Source organism: Onychostoma macrolepis, chromosome 23 (assembly GCF_012432095.1).
Source record: "Onychostoma macrolepis isolate SWU-2019 chromosome 23, ASM1243209v1, whole genome shotgun sequence".
Classification (NCBI taxonomy): Eukaryota; Metazoa; Chordata; class Actinopteri; order Cypriniformes; family Cyprinidae; genus Onychostoma; species Onychostoma macrolepis.
Window position 1 is genome coordinate 25,851,752 of NC_081177.1, and position 22,725 is coordinate 25,874,476.

Here is a 22,725-nt window from a genome sequence, read left to right on the forward strand (position 1 = left end):
GTAACACAAGGCAGGCAGAGACACACAGGAACACAACATCAACGTAAAATACGGGACGCTAGACTCAGGAAAACACTGGGCTTAAAGGGATAGTTCACCCAAAAATGAAAATTCTGTCATCGTTTACTCACCCTCAAGTAGTTCCAAACCTGTATGAATTTCTTTGTTCTGCTGAACACAAAGGAAGATATTTTGAAGAAAGTTTGTAACCAGGCTGTTCTGGGGCACCATTGACTTCCATAGTAGGAAAAAAAATACTATGGAAGTCAATGGTGCCCCAGAACTGCTCTGTTTCCCACATTCTTCAGAATATCTTCCTTCAGCAGAACAAAGACATTCATACAGGCTTGGAACTACTTGAGGGTGAGTAAATGACAAAATTTTTGGGTGAACTATTCCTTTAAGTAACAGAAACTAAATATGGGCATAAGGGAACACGAGGGAAAACTAAGTCATGGAGAGCACATAGACAGAAAACACACCGACAGTGTGACATGGCGGGTGTGAATCAGGAGGCCACGGCGGAGAACCCTATAACCCCCCTAAAAAAATCCTTGGGGGAAATTAAGGGCTCCGAGGTAGAGGGTGACACGGGAGTGCATTTTGAAACCTCTCCCGTCCCACTCCCACAAAAAAAAAATCCCGTCCCGTCCCAATCCCACGAAAAAACTGGGGGGAAAATCCCGTCCCGCCCACTCCCGGAAGAATTACTCCCATTCCCTCCCACTCCCGTTTTTTTTTAATTTTTTTTTTTATACATTTTTTTTTGGGCGAAATCTGTCAGTTACAGTAAAAATATAGTACAGATCACAGCGTGCCCACCTTAGTTGAATAAAAACCCAAAATGTAGTTTTTTTGTTATTATATTGAACTGAAAGCCAGTTTATGCACAGTGTAGGCTACGTTGCACACATTACATTTTATGTAAATCATCCATGCTAACACACATGTTTTCTATTTGAAATTAGTTTTTTCGGGTTTTTTTCATTTGAAAGTAGACATTTCACTCTCTATAGATATATTTTTCAAAGACGGAGTTTCGAAGTTTCTCGCTCAGAGACCTAAAGCGCGCCCTGTTTGCTTTAAAGCGCAACGTTTCGTTGTTATTCTGAGTGTATACAAATAAACGAGTCTTTACAGATTCGAAAGATGTATTAGGCTACTTTTATCTGTATGACCAAAAATTACGGAGATTTTAAGAGCAAGAGAGCGCGCCGGCGCCTGTCCTGCAGCAAGCGTGCTATTCAGCTTCCACTCTCCACACAAACACTTCAATTGCGCACATTTCTCTAGATTAACATCATATTGAGCGGCCATGTAAAGTTGCTACTACATACATCTTTCAGATGAAAAGCCATATTTGAGGTCGATGAACAGTGGCGGCTCCAGGATTTTTTTGTTGGGGGTGCTGGGGGTTAACAGTTCAGAGGGGGTGCTAAAAAAAACTAATTAAATTGAGAGAAAGTAATGAACGCCTAACTTTAGCTATCAGTTTTTTATATACAGCAGCTTTGAAAAAGGCATATTTAAATTTTTTCCTGTGGTATTAAACTTGCCACTGTTAATAACTTCTAATGCCAACTGCCAAATATGACACTTACAAAGTAATATAATTTATGAATGAATATAGAAAAGAAAGAAAGTTGGGATTTTTTTTTTCATTGTTTTGTTTTGTTTTATTTTATTTATTCATTTAAGTTACCTTTATTTATTTATTTTTTTTATTTTATTTTACACATATCTAGTAATTTCCACACGGGCACACATTGCGGGTGATAACCTTCCCGTGCTGATTTGCATCGTATCATGCATGTGTAGATAGCCAGAGATATTGTCAAAAGCATAAAAAATTGGCAATATTAAGAGGATTTAGCATTTCCAATTAATGTAGGTCTGTTACATTCTTCTTATTATTAGGCCTATTATTATTATTATTAGATTACTTTTCTTATTAAATTACATTAAATTATTGCCCCGCAATAATTTCATAGCGCATCACCGCATGATGCGCTGTGAAAGGCTATTCGTTTACTTCTCATTGAAAAGTTTTTTTTTTCCTTTTTAAAAACAGGTCTATTAATTTATACAATTAATTATAGGACTATAATTATTATTACTGCAGTCATCAATGAAAATTCAGAGCAGCTTTATTTCATGCACCGATTTTCAAAAACAACCTGTTTAACGCGAAATACGTTTCGTCTCGTGTTTTTCACTTTAGGAGCCACAAGAGAAATATTAAGGGAATAATTTAAGACAGTTATATACCGTTATCAGCATATGTTAAATTAGATTCGTCTCTCGGTGCCTCGGAGAGAATATGCGCCGTTACTGCAGCGTTAACCGTCAGTATTTTTACTTTCACTTTCTCTAGTGAATTGACGTTCACCGTCTTGCTCAAACTTTGCCCGTTGCTTGCTCGAGTTGCTTGACCCCTCCCTCATATTATTAATTGTTTATAGGCCACATAATAGGCACTTTTTTTTTTTTTAGGTTTTTAATATTTATTTTTCAATGTTAATGAGAGTGACACCACAGTTAAAAAACAGGAACACCATTAGGAAATCCTTGGTGGGGCTGTGCTGGGGCTAAGCAAGTTTCTGATGGGGCTATAAGTATGAAGGTACATTTGGTGCAAAACAACTGAGCGTCTGTGACAGCGGAATTTGTAGTTGTAGAGAAGAGTCACACATGTGTATCAGTAAATTTGAAGTCACAGACAAAAGTTTCAAACTTGTAGATTTTTTCTCTCTCCCACAAACACAACACAACAGTTACACCTTCTCGAATCCTTCATTGCAGATATACAAATCCTATTCTACGGATCACAAATCAAGAAACTCGTACGCTCACATGTTTTGCTGCTATTGCTGCAGTGAATATGGTGCAAAACACACTCACACACCTGCATCAAAAATGTGAAGTCGCGGACTAATTTTGTACATCCGCAAATCAGTATTTGAATCCTTGCAATGAGATTTGCACACTTGTAGAATGTTTTCTTACATATATATTTTTTTTTCTTGGATGCTTTTTCTAGCACAAACACAAGTGCATAACGACAACGGCTTGAATCTGCTGCTACGAGTCTCAGATGCTGTTTTTCACTTGCAAATGACAAGTTTCGCGCACTCTCCTTTTTGCACCACATATCTGTGTGACAAATGGAGCAAAAGTGATTTGTGCATCTGTAGAGGCAGCGGCGGCCCTCTGCAGAGATCAGAGAAGTTCGGCCAATCAGAAGAGCTACACTGTATCAGGTTTTTGTTATTCTTTATAGTTCTTCGGTTTTTTATGATCAAGTTTGTGGATCTTATCGTCTGCAACGTCGAGGGTGTATTTTGGAGCCATCGCGACAGTGATTACATCAGCTGGTAAGTTGAGTTAAAATCAGTTATTCGAAGTAAATTTTTAATCAGGGAAGCATAATTCTACACTGCCTTTTTATCGCAGGTTATGTCAGACTTTACATAACAGCGAGCTAACGTGAAAATAGTAAAGAAAAATGAGTTAAGACACACCGCTGTTATACATCTTTTGTATTTTATTTTCAGGTTTTAGTCTATTAGTGATGTCACCTGCAACGGAGGTGTATTGGAGTCTTTTCCTGTGATTGAATCATGGAGGTGGTAACAACAGGTGAGTGAGCTGTTGTCAACTACTATATCAGCTGAATTACACTGGCTGCTGCTCACTAACCCACAGAACCGGTTGTATAGGAACGGACTAGCAATATATGGGAAGTTTGGCTAAGAAATATTATGAATGTTTATTTTATTATAACCTGTAAGTTCTGTTATTGTATGGTAGTTTTTTAAAATTTTTCTTGCCATAAACTAAAATAACACTAACAGGATTGTGACTCTGTTACAGGAGATTGCTCCAAGCAAAAACAGGGATGCTGACTATGAAGGGCAGAATCACAATATGGTCAGCTGTCAATTTGATTCAAATTAGGTAACCCAAAATACATTTGATTTTACATTATATTTACATTCATGCTTTTGCAAGATGCTTTAATGCAAAGCAAACTGTGCTGCATTATGTACACATTTTTATTGAGTTAAGTTACCCAAACAGTATTTTCAGTTACTGCTTTTTTATTATTATTATTATTTCCTAGTTTGTGGTCTGGATCATGTCATCTGCAATACATTCCAGTTGGAGGCTTTTTTTGTGATTGCTATTGTGACAGGAATGACATCAACTGGTAGGTTAGCCGAAGTAAACTAGTTAGTTTTAGTTTTTTTTTTTTTTTTAATCGTTATCCATTCCCTTGATAATCAACCCCATTATTTCAGCAATATAACACTAAGCTCACAATGTCAAATGCAGAAACGTTAATTCATACGTTCATGACCTCGAGGCTAGATTATTGTAATGCTTTATTGGGTGGTTGCTCTGCACATTTAATAAACAAACTCCAGTTGGTCCAAAATGCAGCAGCTAGAGTTCTTACTAGAACCAGGAAGTATGACCATATTAGCCCGGTTCTGTCAACACTGCACTGGCTCCCTATTAAACATCGGATAGATTTTAAAATCTTGTTAATTACTTATAAAGCCCTGAATGGTTTAGCTCCTCAGTACTTGAGCGAGCTCTTATCACATTATAGTCCTCCATGTCTGCTGCGTTCTCAAAACTCTGGCCGTTTGATAATACCTAGAATATCAAAACTGCGGGCGGCAGATCCTATTCCTATTTAGCACCCAAACTCTGGAACAGTCTACCTAACACTGTTCGGGAGGCAGACACACTCTGTCAGTTTAAATCTAGATTAAAGACCCATCTCTTTAGCCTGGCTTACACATAACACACTAATACGCTTCTATTATTCAAATCTGTTAAAGGATTGTTAGGCTGCATTAATTAGATCAACCGGAACCGGTTTACACTTCCCATAACACCCAAAGTACTCGTTACACCGTTAGAAGAATGGTATCTACGTTAATATTAGTCTGTTTCTTTCTTATTCCGAGATCACCGTAACCACCCGATCCAGTCCGTATCCAGATCAGATGGTGGATCAGCACTTAGAGATGACCTCTACAGCCCTGAACGTCAGAGATCAGGACACCTAGATGAGCCCCAGAGACTGATCCCCAGTGAAGACCCTGTCCCCTAGACGGCCATCGGGACAGGACCACGGGAACCAGATGAGTCCTCTGCACAATCTGACTCTGCTGCAGCATGGAACAACCTGCTGGTTCGTCTGGCCAGAGGAGAATGACACACTATCTCTACACACTATTTCCCTGTTTAATACTGTAAAGCTGCTTTGACACAATCTGCATTGTAAAAAGCACTATATAAAGTAATGGTCACTTGACTTGACTTTGATCTACTGTTTGATCTACAGGAATGCATTATAAGGAATGGATTATAAATGTAATGATTTGTGATGGATTATCAACTAATTATGCACCTTCCCTGTAGGTATATAGTGTTTTTATTCATCTCAAAATGCATACAGCACAAAATCTGGCAGTTAGGGAAAATTCTGTAAACACTTGTTTGAAATATTTTTTTTTCTTGTGCTTGCAGGTTCATTCCGAGTATCAACCCCGGTGGCATACCATTCAGAGTCACAGATTAGATGGAGTTCTGGGAAGAGGGTGCAAAGACAAAGCATCAGCCTGAATCCCCTCATGGTGTTTCTCATCAGAGAGCTTGTCAACTTTGCCAAAATTACTGAAATTTAACACAATACAAACACATTTTTACTGTATTTTTATTTCTGTGAAGTCTGTTTTGCCATGCTGCAGACACAAAGTCCCCAGGGGACTGTGGTGATGCCCTTTTTCAGCTAGCACATGCTGGAGATGAAGATTTGTAATTTGTATTTTTAAAAAGAACATGTTCAACAATTAAAAAGAATATTATAAAGACAAATGCTAATGAGTTAGTGATCTTTATGGGTTGGGGTTGTAAAATAATATGGTATACAGTGTTGTACTGCAATTAGATTGTTTTATACAAGTAAACATTTTAAATGAACTAAACAGTACTAATATTGACAATACAGGAACTTTAAATGAGAATACAGTAATACATCCAGCTACTGTAAAATTTACAGCAATCTCTTTACAGTGTAGTTTAGGTGCATATCCATTGGCACCTGAAAGAGCAGGGGGTAATAATAAAATAATAATAAAAGCTGCGAGCATCTTCCGGAGCGGACAGCAGCAAATACCAATAAAGGTACATTTTCTTTCTTTTTCTGAAATCACTCACTGTTATACTGTACATTTGTTCATAATTTAAATATATATATATTAACAAATATATTTAATCGTCTTGTATATGACACTCTCATAGTAATTTATTTAATTAACGGGTTTATCTTTTATGAAGCCTCTTTGTGAGTTGAAGCAGGGATGGGCAAACTATAAAATATGTTGTTAGTAACATTCTAAAATAACTGTATGTGGAAGATACACAGTTACAGCTTATGTGGGGCGTGAAGAAAAAGTAATGTAATGAGTGTAACTAATTACTGTTGCCAGAAAGTAATAAGTAAAGTAACAATGTTACTTTTTAGAGGAATAAGTAATATATTGCATTCTTTGAGTAACAAGCCCAACACTGATTGTTACTTTACTTTGCAACGGTAATTAGTTACTAGTTGCATTACTTTTTCTTCACACCCAACAGAAGTTGTATCTGTGTATCTTCCACATAAAATTCTTCTAGAATGTTATTAATAACATATTTCTGCCTCATCATTTGACCAAAATCCACATTGGATCACAGTCAGAAGTTATTACCAACACTCAAAAGTGATTGATAGTGACATTCAAGTAGAAGTGTTGTATTAATCTCATTAATTGTCATGTGCAGCTTGAAGCTAATTGTAATTTCTATACATTTCATTATGTATTTTATCAAATCACATAAGTTTGTAAGAAACGGTTTAATTTTAAAGATTTTAAATAATAGTAATATAATGTAGCACATGCTGGTCAGAGGGATGTAATGCGAGAGTAAAGTACAGCCACAACTTACACAGCAGTGTTCAAATCATCTTTTTTCCTAACAAAATCAATATAATGCAATATTTCTATCTGCTAAATGTAAGCTTTTCCATATTGCAAGCTTGCCTGCTGCACTGGGGACATCACATGCATGTGCGAGTCATGAAAATTATGAAAATAAATCTAGGAATTATTTGATTGTTGGATTTTTTAATCAGCGGTGTTGAGCCATAAAAGTAACTAAGCTGTTTTATGGATGGCACCTGTACTATTATTACTGTCTTAACTTATTAGTAATTAGTTACACTACTAGTTACTGCAAAAAGTAATATTATTACAGTAACTAAAAGTTACCTTACTGCCCAACACTGATTAGGACTACTAGAACTAGAAGGCTACAGGTATGCAGAGGTGGACAGTAACGAAGTAAATTTACTTGAGTATTGTACTTAAGTACACTTTTTGAGTATCTGTACTTTACTCGAGTATTATTTTTTCTGGAAACTTGCGACTTTAACTTCACTACATTTGAAAGACAAATATCGTACTTTTTACTCAACCACATTTATATCAAGGTCCCCAAGTAGAAAGTCGTTATATATAGCAGTTTTTACCTGTGTGTGCATTTTCAGATTCACTGAACCCTTTTTTTTCTGCGAAAATCCGGCCTGCGATCTGTCAGGACCTTCTTGTGTTGCCAAGTCTTACAATATTTCCAAGCCTGCAGTTTTCTGCCTAGCTTTGAATGGACATTTGGCTGATATTTTTTACACAAATCTGGCAACCTCGGGATCTTCCCCGCTAAACTAATGTAAACGTCCGCGCTACTGCACAGCTAAAAGTGCTCTAAAAAGGCATGTGTTAACTCATTAAAGCCATTTGGAAAATTAACCATGTTTTTACTATAGTAACCATAACTATGGTATTTGCAGTAAAATCACAGTATCCACAAATTTACTATTATCTCACTATAGTAACCATAATTATGCTATTTGTAGTAACTTCAGTAACCACAAATTTACCATAGTTATATATTATAGTAAGTTTAATTTTTGTAGTTAAACTATGGCAATACAAATGGTAGGCTAATATATCTGTCAAAAAGACTGCCCTCACTTTACCACATATACATATATATATATATACATATATATATATATATATATATAAAATATAACTTAGGCCTACTGGTAAATTGCTGCTAAAAATTGGTCAGGGAAGTATATAAATCGGAACATTATTTTATTGTCAAAACACTGCACATAAATACATATATTTTTTGCAAAGAAATGATCAAAAAGTAGGCTAAATGAAAACTTTAAAACCTAAACTGGGAATCAATAAGAATTTAAATCAATAAGCAGAACCAGAATGGATAAAATTCAAACAATACCCAACCCTAGCCACATGTTGTGAAGTTCACTGATTTCTGAGCATTTTATGAACATTGATCAGTTGATGGCAAAATTCAAAAAGACGGTTCTTTGGTGCAACCTGCACACCCATGGCCATACTGAGAGAATATGATCCAGTTTTCTGAAGAGATTAAAGGTTTCTTTTCTATTCAATGTTTGCTTTGTTTGCCTAAAATGAACCATATCATATATCTCTTTGAAAAAGAACTTTGTAACTTTTAAACAAGTATTCAAATAGGTTAGGGTTAGGGTTATAATTATCTTCATTCAGTTGTTCCATTTCAGTATGTTTTGTAACATAAAAGCTCTTAATTCCAAAGATAATACAAGCTAATCAGTGTATTCAATAGGTTGCATTAGTGGCATATGGTATTGCAAATATACAACAATGCGACAATAAAACAATGCATTTACTTTTTACTTTTGATACTTAAGTACTTTTAAAAACATGTACTTCCGTACTTTCACTTAAGTAAAAATCTGTCTTTACAACTTTCACTTGTAGTGGAGTAGTATCTGTACTTTCACTCAAGTAAGGAAGTTGTGTACTTTGTCCGCCTCTGCAGGTAGGTGAGTTTTATCAGGGTTGGAGCTAAACTCATTTAATATTTAAACTATAAACAAATATACTGTACAGTATAACAGTGAGTGATTTCAGAAAAAGTAAGAAAAAAAATATACCTTTATTAGTTTCCGCTCTCCGCTCCGGAAGATGCTCACAGCTCGCGAATGTTTTTTTTTATTTTTCCTCCCCGCTGATAGGCGCCCAAACTAGCTCTTCTGATTGGCCAAACTTCTCTGATCTCTGCAGAGGGCCGCCGCTGCCTCTACAGATGCACAAATCACTTTTGCTCCATTTGTCACACAGATATTCCCGAATTAAAATATACAGTTTATAGTTTATTTATATAAAAGGTATATTTGTGTATAAAGTTGGGTATCATCCCGGTCCCGCCCACTCCCGATGACATTTTTTCCTCTCCCGTCCCAATCAGGTGATTCGTAGCGATTTTGTTTCCTATCCCGCGGGATTCCCGTGACCCGTGGGAATCCCGAAAAAATGTCAGCCTCTACTCCGAGGCCCTCCGTGGGCTAAGCTCAGGAACAAACAAACAAACAAAAAAAACCTAACAATCGCTGTTAACATTTAGTTTTGAGTTATCACACTTTCTGTAATTTAACATCCATGAACTTGACTGCAGATCAAATTCTATCCCAGAAGTGAAAATATTTTCTGTTTAAAAATAGTTTTAGAATTTTTTCTTTGTTGGCATAAACTGGCATAAATGTTCTATGTATGTAATAGCAAGACACTTTACCATGCAAAGAAAATCTTTGAGTCATTCACGCCTATCTTTCCACAGAAGATGGGCTATAATTTCACAGACAGAGTCATAAAAAGCTAACTTTTAAAACTATGCATGACTAATGTAGATAAACCACCAGCACCTGAATGTGTTGAAATAAAGGATGTGGTATCGTTATGGGGAGGTGATGTGGTGTGGTAAAGGTAAGGGCCTCTTAAAAGGAAATCCTTAATATGCAAACCAGAATCTGATTAACTATCTAAACTGTAAAAAAAGAGCAACGAACTAGTCAAAACACTTTTACTATATGCAAATACTTTATGTTTGTTTGTAGTTTTAAGGAATCTGTTATAGATTTCAGGAAACAGGCTACCAGTACTGAAATAGTTACCCAATAAAAATAATTACTTTAATAATTATATAATAAATCAGTAGAAATAGATGCCATAGGCTTTTTTTTTGTTTTGTTTAGATTTCACATCACTAACATCACAAAATAACTGTGCAAGTTAAACTTACATTCTTATCAGGTCCCTTGCACCATGAACCACAGGTTTCTGCACTCACTGAAAAAAAAGTTAAATTTACTTAATTTTTATTTTGCAAGTTTTTGCACGCATATTTTTTAAGTAAAATTTAAATACAGAATTAAGTAAAATCTACTTAACTAAGTTATTTAAAATTAGAAAAAGGAAATACGTAAATTTAACGTGGCCAGGTAGTTTGATGAGTAATTTCTACTTAATTATTTTAAGTTTACTCTACAATCAATGTTTGTAAACTTTACTCAAACAACATAGCACTGAAAAAAAAATGTCTATAAAGCATGTGGTTAAGTTACAAGCACGTATTTAAGCAAGCAGACTGCTCATTACTGCACGTCAGCATTGAGCCCAGCATGTCAGTGTAAAGAACAGAGAGCATGTCTTCAGATTTACTCCTCAATAACATTGAATCTCTTTAAAATAAACACACATAACGCAAAGATGGCTGCGTAACACGAGAACTCAACGAGATCTGGTGCATAATAAGATGGCGGCTTCCCGCTGCTAGACTAGTACACTGTAAACTACTTCATTCATTTTTTTTTCTATCTCTTCTTCTCTCTCGTTTTACATTTTTCTTCCATTTCAAAACTGGACTACACCACTTTGCAACCTGGATTACCTTGAGGAATATATCAACACGCATTACAACAGACTCTACAGCACCATGAACAAGGACAAACCAGATGACAACAAAAAAAGTAAAGGCAAACTCACTCCAAACTCCAAAAGACCTGATTCACTATCCAGTACAGGCACAACACCATCCACATCAGCTAAACGGTCGTGCTGCAAAGAGGTAAGCGACATTCTACTCTCCAATGAAAATAAACTTTCCGGACTTGATGCAAGGATTGTGGTAATACACAAAGATCTTTCAAGAACTATGGCACAGCTTAGAATTCAGCCAAGAACAGATAGTTGCACCTAGGTCTCTCCCCCTCCCCCAACATAATATCCTTGTTTCACACAATGTCAGTATTTAATGGTCCTTGTATTGTCGTTGCTGTTGTTGTTGTCATTGTTATTGTTGTTTTGCTTCATACACACTGTCATTTGGGTCTCTTCAGTTTTGTTCGTCTGCCAACAACATTGACATGTTATGCACACACGTATATATATAGTCATAACTCCATGAATATATACACACACCATACATACACGACATTCATACAGTAATATACATTTCTCTTCCATGACATGTCTTCTATCAATTTTCTAACATGGTATGTTCGTGGAATTGGTTCTCATGCAAAGAAGGTCAAAGTCTTGAATCATTTAAATAAACTACAAGCTGACATTTGCCTTTTGCAAGAAACACATCTATCAGACTCAGATCAAAATAAAATTAAATCATCAAAGTTATTTATTCTCAGCTCAATACAATACAAAACAAAGAGCAGTATTCATTTTAATAAGTAAAAAAAAAAAGTAATTTGTTCATAATACCACTGTTATAGACCCCGAGGGAAGTTTTATTATCATTCACATTTCAATCGATAATAGCCCCGTTACAATTGGAAATCTATATGGTCCAAGCACAGACGACCCATCTTTTTTTTTCAAAACTTCTTTTCCTTCATTTCAAATCTTTCTAATTGTCCAGCCATAATACAGGTGCATCTCAATAAATTAGAATGTCATGGAAAAGTTTATTTCAGTAATTCAACTCAAATTGTGAAACTTGTGTATTAAATAAATTCTATGCACACAGACTGAAGTAGTTTAAGTCTTTGGTTCTTTAGAGTAAAATCAGTTATTGACGTAATCAAACAGACGATGAACACTATTTACAGCAATGATTATATGTTGCAATCAAACTTATAGGAAAATTTGGTACTTCTGTATGTTGTTTCAGGATTGGCATCATCTGAGGTACTCTGAGGGATTGGCATCATCTCTTCTCCATCTGGATCCATACTGAAGCTTGTGTAATTCCTGGCAGAAACAGAGAAACAAATAGAGACATAATTAGCGTAGCTGCTATTCCAACCAAGCAAAAATTATTTGTTCGACCCATGCTAAACAATAATAATGTGCATTTAATCAGATATAACTTCAGTACAAGATTATGAGATGCATTATGTGAATGCTTGGCTAAAGAGATGTGTCTTTAATCTAGATTTAAACAGAGAGAGTGTGTCTGAACCGCAGACGTTATCAGGAAGGCTATTCCAGAGTTTGGGAGCCAAATGCGAAAAAGCTCTACCTCCTTTAGTGGACTTTGCTATCCTAGGTACTACCAAAAGTCGAGAGTTTTGCGACCTTAAGGAGCAGGATGGATTGTAGCATGATAGAAGACTAGTTAGGTACACAGGAGCTAAACCATTAAGGGCCTTATTGGTAAGTAGTAATATTATGTAACTGATACGGAACTTAATAGGTAGCCAGTGCAGAGACCGTAAAATTGGGGTAATATGATCATATTTTCCTGACCTGGTAAGGACTCTAGCCACTGCATTTTGTAATAATCTGTAGCTTGATTATTGAAGATGCAGGACAACCACCTAGCAGTGCATTACAATAGTAAAGTCTAGAGGTCATGAATGCATGAACTAGCTTTTCTGTATCAGGAACATGTTTCGTAGCTTGGTAATGTTTCTAAGATGGAAGAATGCTGTTTTTGTAACATTGGAAATATGGTTTTCAAAAGACAAGGTGCTGTCTAATATAACACCCAGATTTTTGACTGTAGAGGAAGTAACAGTACATCCGTCTAGTTGCAAATTGTAATCCAAGAGATTCTGTTTATTGTTTTTTGGTCCAATAAGTAATATCTGTGTCTTATCCGAATTTAATAGGAGAAAATTATTGGTCATCCAATATTTTTCATTTTTAACACACTCTGTTAGCTTAGATAATTTAGAAGTTTCATCTGGTCTTGTTGAGATATATATTTGAGTATCATCAGCATAACAATGGAAACTAATCCCATATTTTCTAATAATATTACCAAGGGGAAACATGTATATTGAAAATTGTAGACGACCTAGGACAGATTCTTGTGGCACTCCATACTTTACTGATGATAATTGAGATGACTCCCCATTTAAATAAAAAAAGTGGTAGCAATCGGACAGGTAGGATCTAAACCATCTTAAAGCCTGCCCTTGAATACCCGTATAGTTTTGTAATCGATCTATGAGTATGTCATGATCTATAGTGTCTAACACAGCACTAAGATCAACTAAAACTAGCAAAGAGATGCAGCTTTGGTCTGATGCAAGGAGCAAGTCATTTGTAATTTTAACAAGTACAGTTTCTGTGCTGTGATGGGGCCTGAAACCTGACTGAAATTCTTCATTGAGATCCTTTTTTCGCAGGAAGGAGCACAACTGAGCGAACACAACTTTTTCAAAAATTTTAGACATAAATGGACGATTTGAAATGGGTCTGTAATTTTCCAGTTCACTAGGATATAGTTGTGGTTTAATAACCGCCCGCTTTAATGGTTTAGGGACGTGACCTAAAGATAACGATGAGTTAATAATATTGAGAAGCGGTTCTTCTGCTACAGGTAACAACTCTTTCAGTAATTATAGTGGGTACAGGATCTAATAGACATGTTGTTGGTTTAGATGCAGTGATAAGATTATTTAGCTCTTCCTGTCCTATAGTTGTAAAGCACTGTATTTTTTCTTTGGGTGCGATGAATGAAGCTGAAGTACTAGACGCTGTAGAATCTACATTTATTATTATTGTATTTCTGATGTTATCTATTTTATCAGTGAAGAAATTCATAAAGTCATTACTATTAACTGTGAGGGAATATTTAGATTGGGTGGCGTCTGGTTATTTGTTAATCTAGCCACTGTGCTAAATAAAAACCTTGGATTGTTTTGGTTATTTTCGATGAGTTTGTGGATATGCTCAGCCCTGGCAGCTTTTAGAGCCTGTCTATAGCTGGGCATACTGTTTTTCCTCGCAATTCTAAAAACTTTCAAGTTAGTTTTTCACCATTTGCACTCAAGATTACGAGTTTATTTCTCGAGAGAATGGGTATTACTGTTGTACCACGGCGCAGAACGTTTTTTTCTTTAACCTTTTTAAATTTGATGGGGGCAACAACTTCTAATATATTTGAGAAGATAGTGTAACGCCTGTGTAGGATCAGTGATGGCTGATTACACTTTGTTTTAAAAAACCCTTTTAGCCTTTTGACATTTGCATATAAATTACCGACCTGGCCTCACCTTTTACATTTACATTTATATGGGTGCTAAATTGCAGATGGTCTTTTTCACTATCAAAAGGATGCTAAACAGGTCGACTCTATGGTGTCCCTTCAAACACATTCCACAGAGGAGGGAATGACCCCCGTGCCAGGCACCAGACCAGTTGTCTGTCTCCACAATTTCCAATACACGTCACACACACACCTAAAGACATTGTCTTTATTTAGGCCATAATTAAGCAGTTATAAATGTATCTGCTATATGCATGTGTTGTATGTATATTCCCCTATTATATTAACTTAGTTAAAACCCTTTACTTGTATTAGTTAGATGTTAAATGCCTATATTCAAGTGTATGAGTGTATCTCTGCTTTAATATCGTCTGGAGGTTACTTTCTTGGTATCAAAATGATCTTCTCCTTATTTCTAACACAATGATGTACACTATGTGATCGTGAAATGCATCAAACAATTCTTACTATGTTTTGAATGAAAAGCTGCACTAGCATTCCAGATCAGCAATAAAATGCAAATGAGCCATAAACGGAGACAAAGGAAGTCTCTCCCGCTCAAAATGCATGCCTCTGATTGGCCACTCCACCCACAAAATGGGTGCGGCAATGAACTATCAAAAGTTCTGAACTCAGACTAATCAACGCTCAAAAACTCTTCTTCTTGAGACAAACGCCCTCCAAAACTCTCCTCTTGAGTTTACCCTTCTGGCAATGTTTACCTTCAAGTAACTTTGTGGACTTGCTTGTCTGCTCGGTGGACGGACAGATCAAATAATTGTAATGTCGATTCGGCTACAGTTAAGGTTAGGTTAGGTTAATTCTAAGATCTAATCTAAATATTTATTATTAATTATAACCAGTTATAATTTGCTACAATAGTGCCCATGTTGCTAGTCATTGCGTCTAGTTCATGTGTATTCATGGGTACACAGAGCAGTTGAGATAAATCAGGCAGGTTATTTGTGTCTTTGGTGGCTTGAACAATAGTTCTGCCCAGATGATAACGCGGAGCCATATAGTTAATATCAGTAATACGCAGCATGCACAATACAAGGAAATGGTCAGTAACATCATCACTTTGAGGTACGATATCTATATCATTAAGATCAGTTCCATGCAATATAATTAAATCTAGCGCATGATTAAAACGATGAGTGGGCCCGTTGACGTTTTGCTTGACAACAAAAGAGTTTATAAGGTCAGTAAACGCAAGTCCTAATGCATCATTTGTATTATCAACGTGAATGTTAAAATATCCGACAATTAGCGCTTTATCAACATTAACCAATAGGTCTGAGAGGAAATCTGCAAATTCTTTTAAGAAATCTGTATTTCTGTAAATCTGTGGGATCATGCTTATAATAGTAGCTTGGTACTAGTCATATGGAGTGTAGCGTCCTGGAGATGTTGTCTGACAGGAGTTCCGCTCCGACTCTGCTGGGGTGCAGGCCATCAGCATGAAAAAGCCTAAGTCGCTCCCAGAAAAGATTCCAATTATTAACAAAGAGCAGTTTCTGTTCTTTACACCATGACAATAATCATTCGTTTAAAGCAAACAGTCTACTGAAACTTTTGTGTCCTCGTCGATATGTGGGAAGCGGTCCTGACATGATGATCATCGTTGCGGGCGATCTGCTGCGTACTGTCTTGATCAGGCTCCTGAAGTCCCTCTTCAGTGTTTCCGTCTACCGCATCTTGATGTCATTCACCAGCCGCAATGCTCTCGTTGCCCCTCAGGATCGTGGGTATCTTCTCAGAAACATCGAGAACACGAGCGCGAGGGAAACATTGAGTGTGCACTTTACCTTCAGCTACCATAGCACGGACGTGCCAGACGATGGAGTCTCCTACGATCAAAACGTCGCGTTCCGTCTCACAGAGTGGAGCAAAGCGGTTCTGGGTGGAGATCTCGAAGACCGGGGAGAGGTCGTCGCCTGGGGCCTGGCTCGCGTGTTCCGCAGCTGGTGCACCCAGGGTCCGTGCTGTCCCAGCACCGGAGTGAAGGACATCTGGGAAGATTGAGTCCTGGGTGCACAGGGCCTGTGCAGAGAAACACATGGAGTAGAGGTGGTGGGAGTGTTAGCAGTGCACTGTATACTTACCCCGGACTAGTGAGAGTCAGCCCAGGATGTTTCCAGCGGCTCTCCGCTCTCTCAGCTGGGCCTGCTTCTCCACCAGGTCACGGATCTGCTTCTCCACGGCCTCCAGCTAGGTGCAGCTCGAACGCATCCTCACCTGCGCTCAAAGGTAGACACAAATCTGCCATTAAAGCAAGTAGCAGTGAGTAAAACGATGGTAATGTGTGTGAATAGAGTATTAGCAGTGTAAGTGAGATTAGCGGCAACCCGGCTGCCGATGCAAACGGGCTATAAGCTAATAGCGGACTCTGGAAATCAAAATAAAACTAATGATAACAAGGTACTTAACTTGAAGGAGTTCAAACTCAAAACATGCGGCAGCAACAAACAGGAAGTGACGAAAAGACTCCTTGCTGTAACCTCTGTAATTCTGTTGCAAAAAATCTCTTGCAGACAGTAGATTGTCAGAACATCACCCCAGCTTTCTGGAGATTGTTGGTAATTTTACAGACACATATTTTAGGGCTCATTTTCACTGCTTTTATGATTTGTCTGTCATCAACTGCTGTTGTTTTTCTCAGCCGATCAGGTCATTGTTGGTTGCTGATGTCACCGGTGGTTTCCAAACTCTTGATTTCTCCATGCCCTTTGTTTTTGCTAAAGCTCTAATTGATTTCCTCTGTTCTTTTAGCATCCAAATTGCTTGCTTTTCTCTCAAAGTCAGCTCCATCGTCTTCGTCCTGGTCTGTGTGTGTAGTCATCGAATGCAAGACTCAGAATGCAGAAGAAATAGATATAACTGATACGACACATTCCCTGCTTTTAATATATGAAGAATTAATGCAACAGGACACAGCTGATCACTCAAAGACCTGTGAGGCAACTGCAGTGGACAGCACATTCCAGGGCCCAGTTTATGGCGGGGTCTCTGTCTGACCACAACAGTGGACAAAGGTTTGCTACATTTTGACTGGATCTTGGTGGACTAACATAAGCAAACTGTCCAACGCCATCAGATAAGGATGCCAGGACAACAGCCAGACACCTTCTTAGAGGGCAAGAAGAAGACCTTTGGTACAAAGCCCGGGAAGGACAGAACTTCCTATTGGTCAAAATGTAGTTTCTGCCCTTCACCCACCAACAGACTGATTCCTCAGGTTTTGGCCTGTGACCGCCATAAAAATGCCTTAGGACCTCTGGATGCAGCAGCAGTGGGTGAAACAAAGAGAGATCACAAAGTTCCATTCAAATCCATTCATAGCTATGTTCTCAAACCTTAAACTGATGCAAACTACAACACACACATCTTATACTTATTCAGAGAAATAAGTATTCTCAGTGACAGCGACGTGTAGTGCAACATCTTACACAAACTCAGCTGTTGTGAATACATGACAGTTCAATCTTCTTCCATCATGTTTGGACTAAATGTGTTCGTAACATTGCCAAAGGTATTATGGTTGTGGTTTAGTAAGTGAATGATGCATTGGTAAAACTTTAGTGACACTTTTCTAAATGTGTGTTTGGACTATGCAAATAAGTTCCACAGGAGGAAAGAAGGGTGGGCCACACCGTGTCCCCCCCACTCTGATGGAAATAGCCAATCACAGTCTGGAAATGGAGAAGCGCCAGATTGCAATCTCCTCCTCATCGGAAAGGGATAAAGGTACCTTCCCAAAAGACACTCCTTGTTCTGAGTCTGAGTTCTGTTACTGGGAAGGCAGCAAAAGAAACAAAGTGTTCTGAGTCTGAGTCCTGAAACGGAGAGACACTAACAGAAACACAGAAGTTCTGAGTCTCTGGCATGTCCAGAGAGACACTAATAGAACCTCCTCCGTTCTGAGTCTGAGTCCCATAAGGGAAGAGACAGCAACAGAAACGACAATCTGAGTCTCTGGTCTGTGAAGGTGAGACTGCAACAGATCAACATCCGTTCTGAGTCTCCAGCACGTAGCTATAATACGTAGCTCTGCATAGCAACACCCAACATAATCACTTGCATCTTATGCAACTTATGCACTTTATTCCTTTTCCATTCATGGTATTCATTTAGTAGTTGTTCATTACTCTTGTCTATCTTTTGTTAATAAAATAAATTGTTTTACACTTGTGTCTTCCTTGTATTGATAATGCAGTAAAGGTTCTACAAGTTAGATATCCCACCAGTCTTTCTTATGTGATGTACTCATAACCGCACCTTAAGTGACACGTGATCCAAAATCATAACGTCATCTGTGACGTGAGTACCCATCACTACACTATTTCGCCTCCCTAGGTTGTTGAAAGCAAAATTCACTACACAACTGCTCCAATACTTATGCTCACATCAGATAGGGGGATGAAACTCTAAAAGTGCTGATCTTCTTAGCTGCTGAATCACCCAATAATAAAATGTGACATTCTGTAATTTTGTCTCATATTCATCTTTTAATCATATTTACAGATTTTATGACTCTACAGCAAACAGAGCAATTTTGGGTAACACTTTATAATAACTGCACACTATGAATCATTAGGTAAGCATTAGTAAATAGTCAGTTCATCCTTTATAAAGATATTTGTCCCAACATTATTAGTCATTAGTAAGCAGTTAATAAATACAGCTATAAATGCCTTGTTCTTGATTTAGAAGCATATCTATTACAAAGGAGACTTAAAGGCTCAGTTATATTCCTAACATAAAAAATAAACAAACACAACACAGAGGGATACAGAACTCAGAAATATTTATTTCAAGATGCAAAAAGAAAAAAAAAGAAACTGTACAACTGTACGCTTGAATTTTTATTTTATTTTATTTTTCTATGACATTGCAGAGGTTTATTTTTATTTTTTATCAAGTGTACAGTTGTACAGTTTTATGTTTTTCATCTTGAAAAAAATTATTTCTGTGTTCTGTATCCCTCTGTGTTGTGTTTGTTTAACTTTTCTGTTTGGAAGATAAATGAGCCTTTAAATCTGCTTTGTAACTGCTTTACAAGGTATAAATATTCCTCACTTTAGATGAGCTCACAAAAATAGATGGCTGGCAACTACTAAATGTTTCGGTAACACTTTACAATAAGGTTCATTAGTTAACTACATTAGTTAACATAAACTAATAATGAACTGCACTTATACAGCGTTTATTAATCTTTGTTAATGTTAATTTCAACATTTACTAATACATTATTAAAATCTTGTTAACATTAGGTAATGCACTGTGAACTAATATGAACTAACAATGAACATCTGTATTTTTATTAACTAACGTTAGCGAAGATTAGTAAATCCAGTAACAAATGTATTGCTCATGGTTAGTTCATGTTAGTTAATACATTAACTAATGTTTAACTAATGAACCTTATTGTAAAGTGTTACCAATGTTTCATAACTACCTGACTTAATCATGAATTACTGCAGGAATATGTGTTAATAAAGCATTTATTAACACACTGAGCAACTATTACCATGTGTCTAATAATACGATTTATAAATGTACATTTAAATAGTTTATTAATCATTTACTTACACTTTCTAAATGATCTTATGAACCAATTACAACTCCTAAATAACTGCTTTGTAAATAGCTTTCTTTCTTTCTTTCTTTCTTTCTTTCTTTCTGTGTGTAAGTGCGTGTGTGAGTGCACTGGATGTTATAAAATGCTCTTTAACAAATACATGATGTACCCTTCATTGAAAAAAAAGTAACATGATGGGTAACACTTTAGAATAGGGAACACTTATTCACTATTAACTACGACTTTTCCGTCAATAAATTCATAATTTGCTGCTTATTAATAGTTAGTAAGGTAGTTGTTAAGTTTAGGTATTGGGTAGGATTAGGGATGTAGAATAAGGTCATGTAGAATAAGGCATTATTATGTGCTTAAGTTGTACTAATAAATAGCTAATATTCTAGTAATATGCATGCTAATAAACAACTAGTTAAGAGACCATAAAATAAAGTGTTACCACATGATGTAATACACGAACAAAAGTAATACTTGATGGACCATTCATAAAAAAAAAAAATATATATATATATATATTATTTTTTTAATAAATGTAACTTTTATGCATTCATAGATTTTGGAGACGTTAAAGCTTTATGAGTGACAGGCAGGAAACAAGCTGTAGGACAGTGATAAAAAGTGCTATTGTGAAGTGGTTACTGTAAAAGGGAACTATTTCAAGAGCTGTGTGTTGAACATTAAAAAAAAAAAAAGGTCAAACAGATCGAGAGACCTGTCAAAATAAAACCTAACACTCAAGAAAAACAGTAGCATGTTATACTTCAGTAGATTAAATACAGAGTTTTATTAAACATTCATTGATTCCCATTCGTCAGTATAAAAAATACTAAGAAACAGTCTGTTTTACATTTTTACAGTGAAGGATTAAAAACTCCAGATACATGACAGTCAAAATAGACATTCTCTTCAAACACGCTTATCAGCAACTAAAAACGCTATTATCACCATCCACCCATGTACTCTTAGAGCAGACGCTCAGAGAGAGAGAGAGGTGTGTTTTTTGCAAACTCCACCAGATTCTTGTTCTGCATCTCTCCAAGTATCACTTTGGTGATTTTCATGCTACTTTACTGTATCACTGTATTTTCATAATTGCATACCAAAGTCAAGACAATGCCATTTATTACCTCACTGTTTAAATATGCGATACAATTTGATTTTATATTTCTTATAAATTTTTAAAATGTCTATATAGCAATGTAAATAGCATTTGTCATGACTTTGGTATGCAATTATTAAAAAATGATACTGTAAAGCAACATGAAAATCACCTCAGTGGTACTTGGGGAGATGCAGAACAAGAATCTGGTGGAGTTTGCAGAAAACAATTTTATCTTATCTTTTTATGAATTTTTTAAATATGTGATACAGTGAGGTAATAAATAGAATTTTTCTTGACTTTGGTATGCAAATATTAAAAAATGATACAGTAAAATAACAAGAAAATCCCCTCAGTGGTACTTGGGGAGATGCAGAACAAGAATCTGGTGGAGTTTGTAGAAAACAATTTGATTTTATATTTCTTATACATTTTTAAAATGTCTATATAGCAATGTAAATAGCATTTGTCATGACTTTGGTATGCAATTATTAAAAAATGATACTGTAAAGCAAAATGAAAATCACTTCAGTGGTACTTGGGGAGATGCAGAACAAGAATCTGGTGGAGTTTGTAGAAGACAATTAGATTTTATATTTCTATGAATTTTTTAAATATGTGATATAATGAGGTAATAAATAACATTTGTCTTGACTTTGGTATGCAATTATTAAAAAATGTTACAGTAAACAAGCAAATCACCTCAGTGGTACTTAGGGACAAGCAGAACAAGAATCTGGTGGAGTTTGCAGAAAACAATTTGATTTTATCTTTTTATGAGTTTTTAAAATATGTCTATACAGCAATGTAAATAGCATTTGTCATGACTTTAGTATGCAATTATTAAAAAATGATACAGTAAAACAACATGAAAACCACCTCAGTGGTACTTGGGGAGATGCAGAACAAGAATCTGGTGGAGTTTGCAGAAAACAATGTGATTTTATATTTTCATGAATTTTTTAATTTGTCTATATATAAATACCATTAAACAAGAAGTGCCTATAAAGTGTTTTTTTTAAATCTGCCTATTATTATCAATTAATTGACCGTGGTTTCAGTTTGATAAGTGATCCGATCCACTCTTTAAAAAAAAAAAGATTTGCAAAGGTTTCGAAGCTTCATGGCTATCACTATCACACAATGCCATGTAGACACGCAACAAAATTTTCGGCAGATGGCATGACTGCAGTGGGCTAGGCCACGGGTCAAACAGAAAATGCACGCTGCGTTAAAATTAGTGCCGTTAAAATGAATTTGCGTTACGCGTTAACTTTGACAGCACTTATATATATATATATATATATATATATATATATGGGCTGTCTTGGGCGACCATCGATTTACGATGACGTCACATATTTAGACTACGCTTCCTGAGATAATTGTCACCTTCTCATCAGGTCAGGTCTGGAGATTGTTGCTAGCTGACTGAACCTACTGTCCAGATTTTTAAGCATCTCTGGATGAAAGTCATCCTCTGGAATGGATATTGCATCCAATTCATCATTGGCTGTAGGCTGTCCTTCATCTGCGTAACAGCGCGGTTCGTAAATATCAAGTTCCTCATCACAGGTTTGGAGAGCAAGCAGTTTCTGAAGAG

General features: G+C 36.4%; 2 protein-coding genes and 1 long non-coding RNA gene across 8 annotated transcripts in view; 1 reads left to right on the top strand and 2 right to left on the bottom strand.

Moving 5' to 3' along the window:
* Nucleotides 1–15,383, bottom strand: part of LOC131532117 (cadherin-like protein 26) — a 38,243-nt gene extending 22,860 nt beyond the window's left edge. The window contains exons 1-2 of one of the 3 annotated variants that reach the window (XM_058763533.1): nucleotides 12,082–15,383; nucleotides 10,216–10,262 (exon numbers count right to left, since the gene is read on the bottom strand). In XM_058763533.1, coding sequence (XP_058619516.1) covers nucleotides 10,216–10,262; nucleotides 12,082–12,160 — 126 coding nt within the window. In that variant the 5' untranslated portion in view covers nucleotides 12,161–15,383. Of the gene's footprint in view, nucleotides 1–10,215; nucleotides 10,263–10,958; nucleotides 10,975–12,081 lie in introns of those variants that run through there. The other 2 variants (XM_058763535.1, XM_058763536.1) reach the window with 2 other exon arrangements.
* Nucleotides 1,436–5,921, top strand: LOC131532120 (uncharacterized). 4 transcript variants are annotated; one of them, XR_009268847.1, is made up of 7 exons: nucleotides 1,436–3,374; nucleotides 3,555–3,639; nucleotides 3,874–3,957; nucleotides 4,124–4,210; nucleotides 4,980–5,206; nucleotides 5,360–5,436; nucleotides 5,545–5,921. It is a non-coding gene; the product is annotated as an uncharacterized LOC131532120 (long non-coding RNA). The 4 variants fall into 4 exon arrangements; XR_009268848.1 differs by having other exon boundaries at nucleotides 1,438–3,374; nucleotides 4,124–5,206; nucleotides 5,360–5,432; nucleotides 5,545–5,920; XR_009268845.1 differs by having other exon boundaries at nucleotides 1,439–3,374; nucleotides 4,124–5,206; nucleotides 5,545–5,920.
* A 5,406-nt stretch (nucleotides 15,384–20,789) lies between the features above and the next one.
* Nucleotides 20,790–22,725, bottom strand: part of LOC131532118 (cadherin-like protein 26) — a 36,974-nt gene continuing 35,038 nt past the window's right edge. The window contains exon 16 of the mRNA XM_058763537.1: nucleotides 20,790–22,717. Within this exon, the coding sequence (XP_058619520.1) occupies nucleotides 22,511–22,717 (207 nt within the window). The 3' untranslated portion in view covers nucleotides 20,790–22,510. The remainder of the gene's footprint in view (nucleotides 22,718–22,725) is intronic.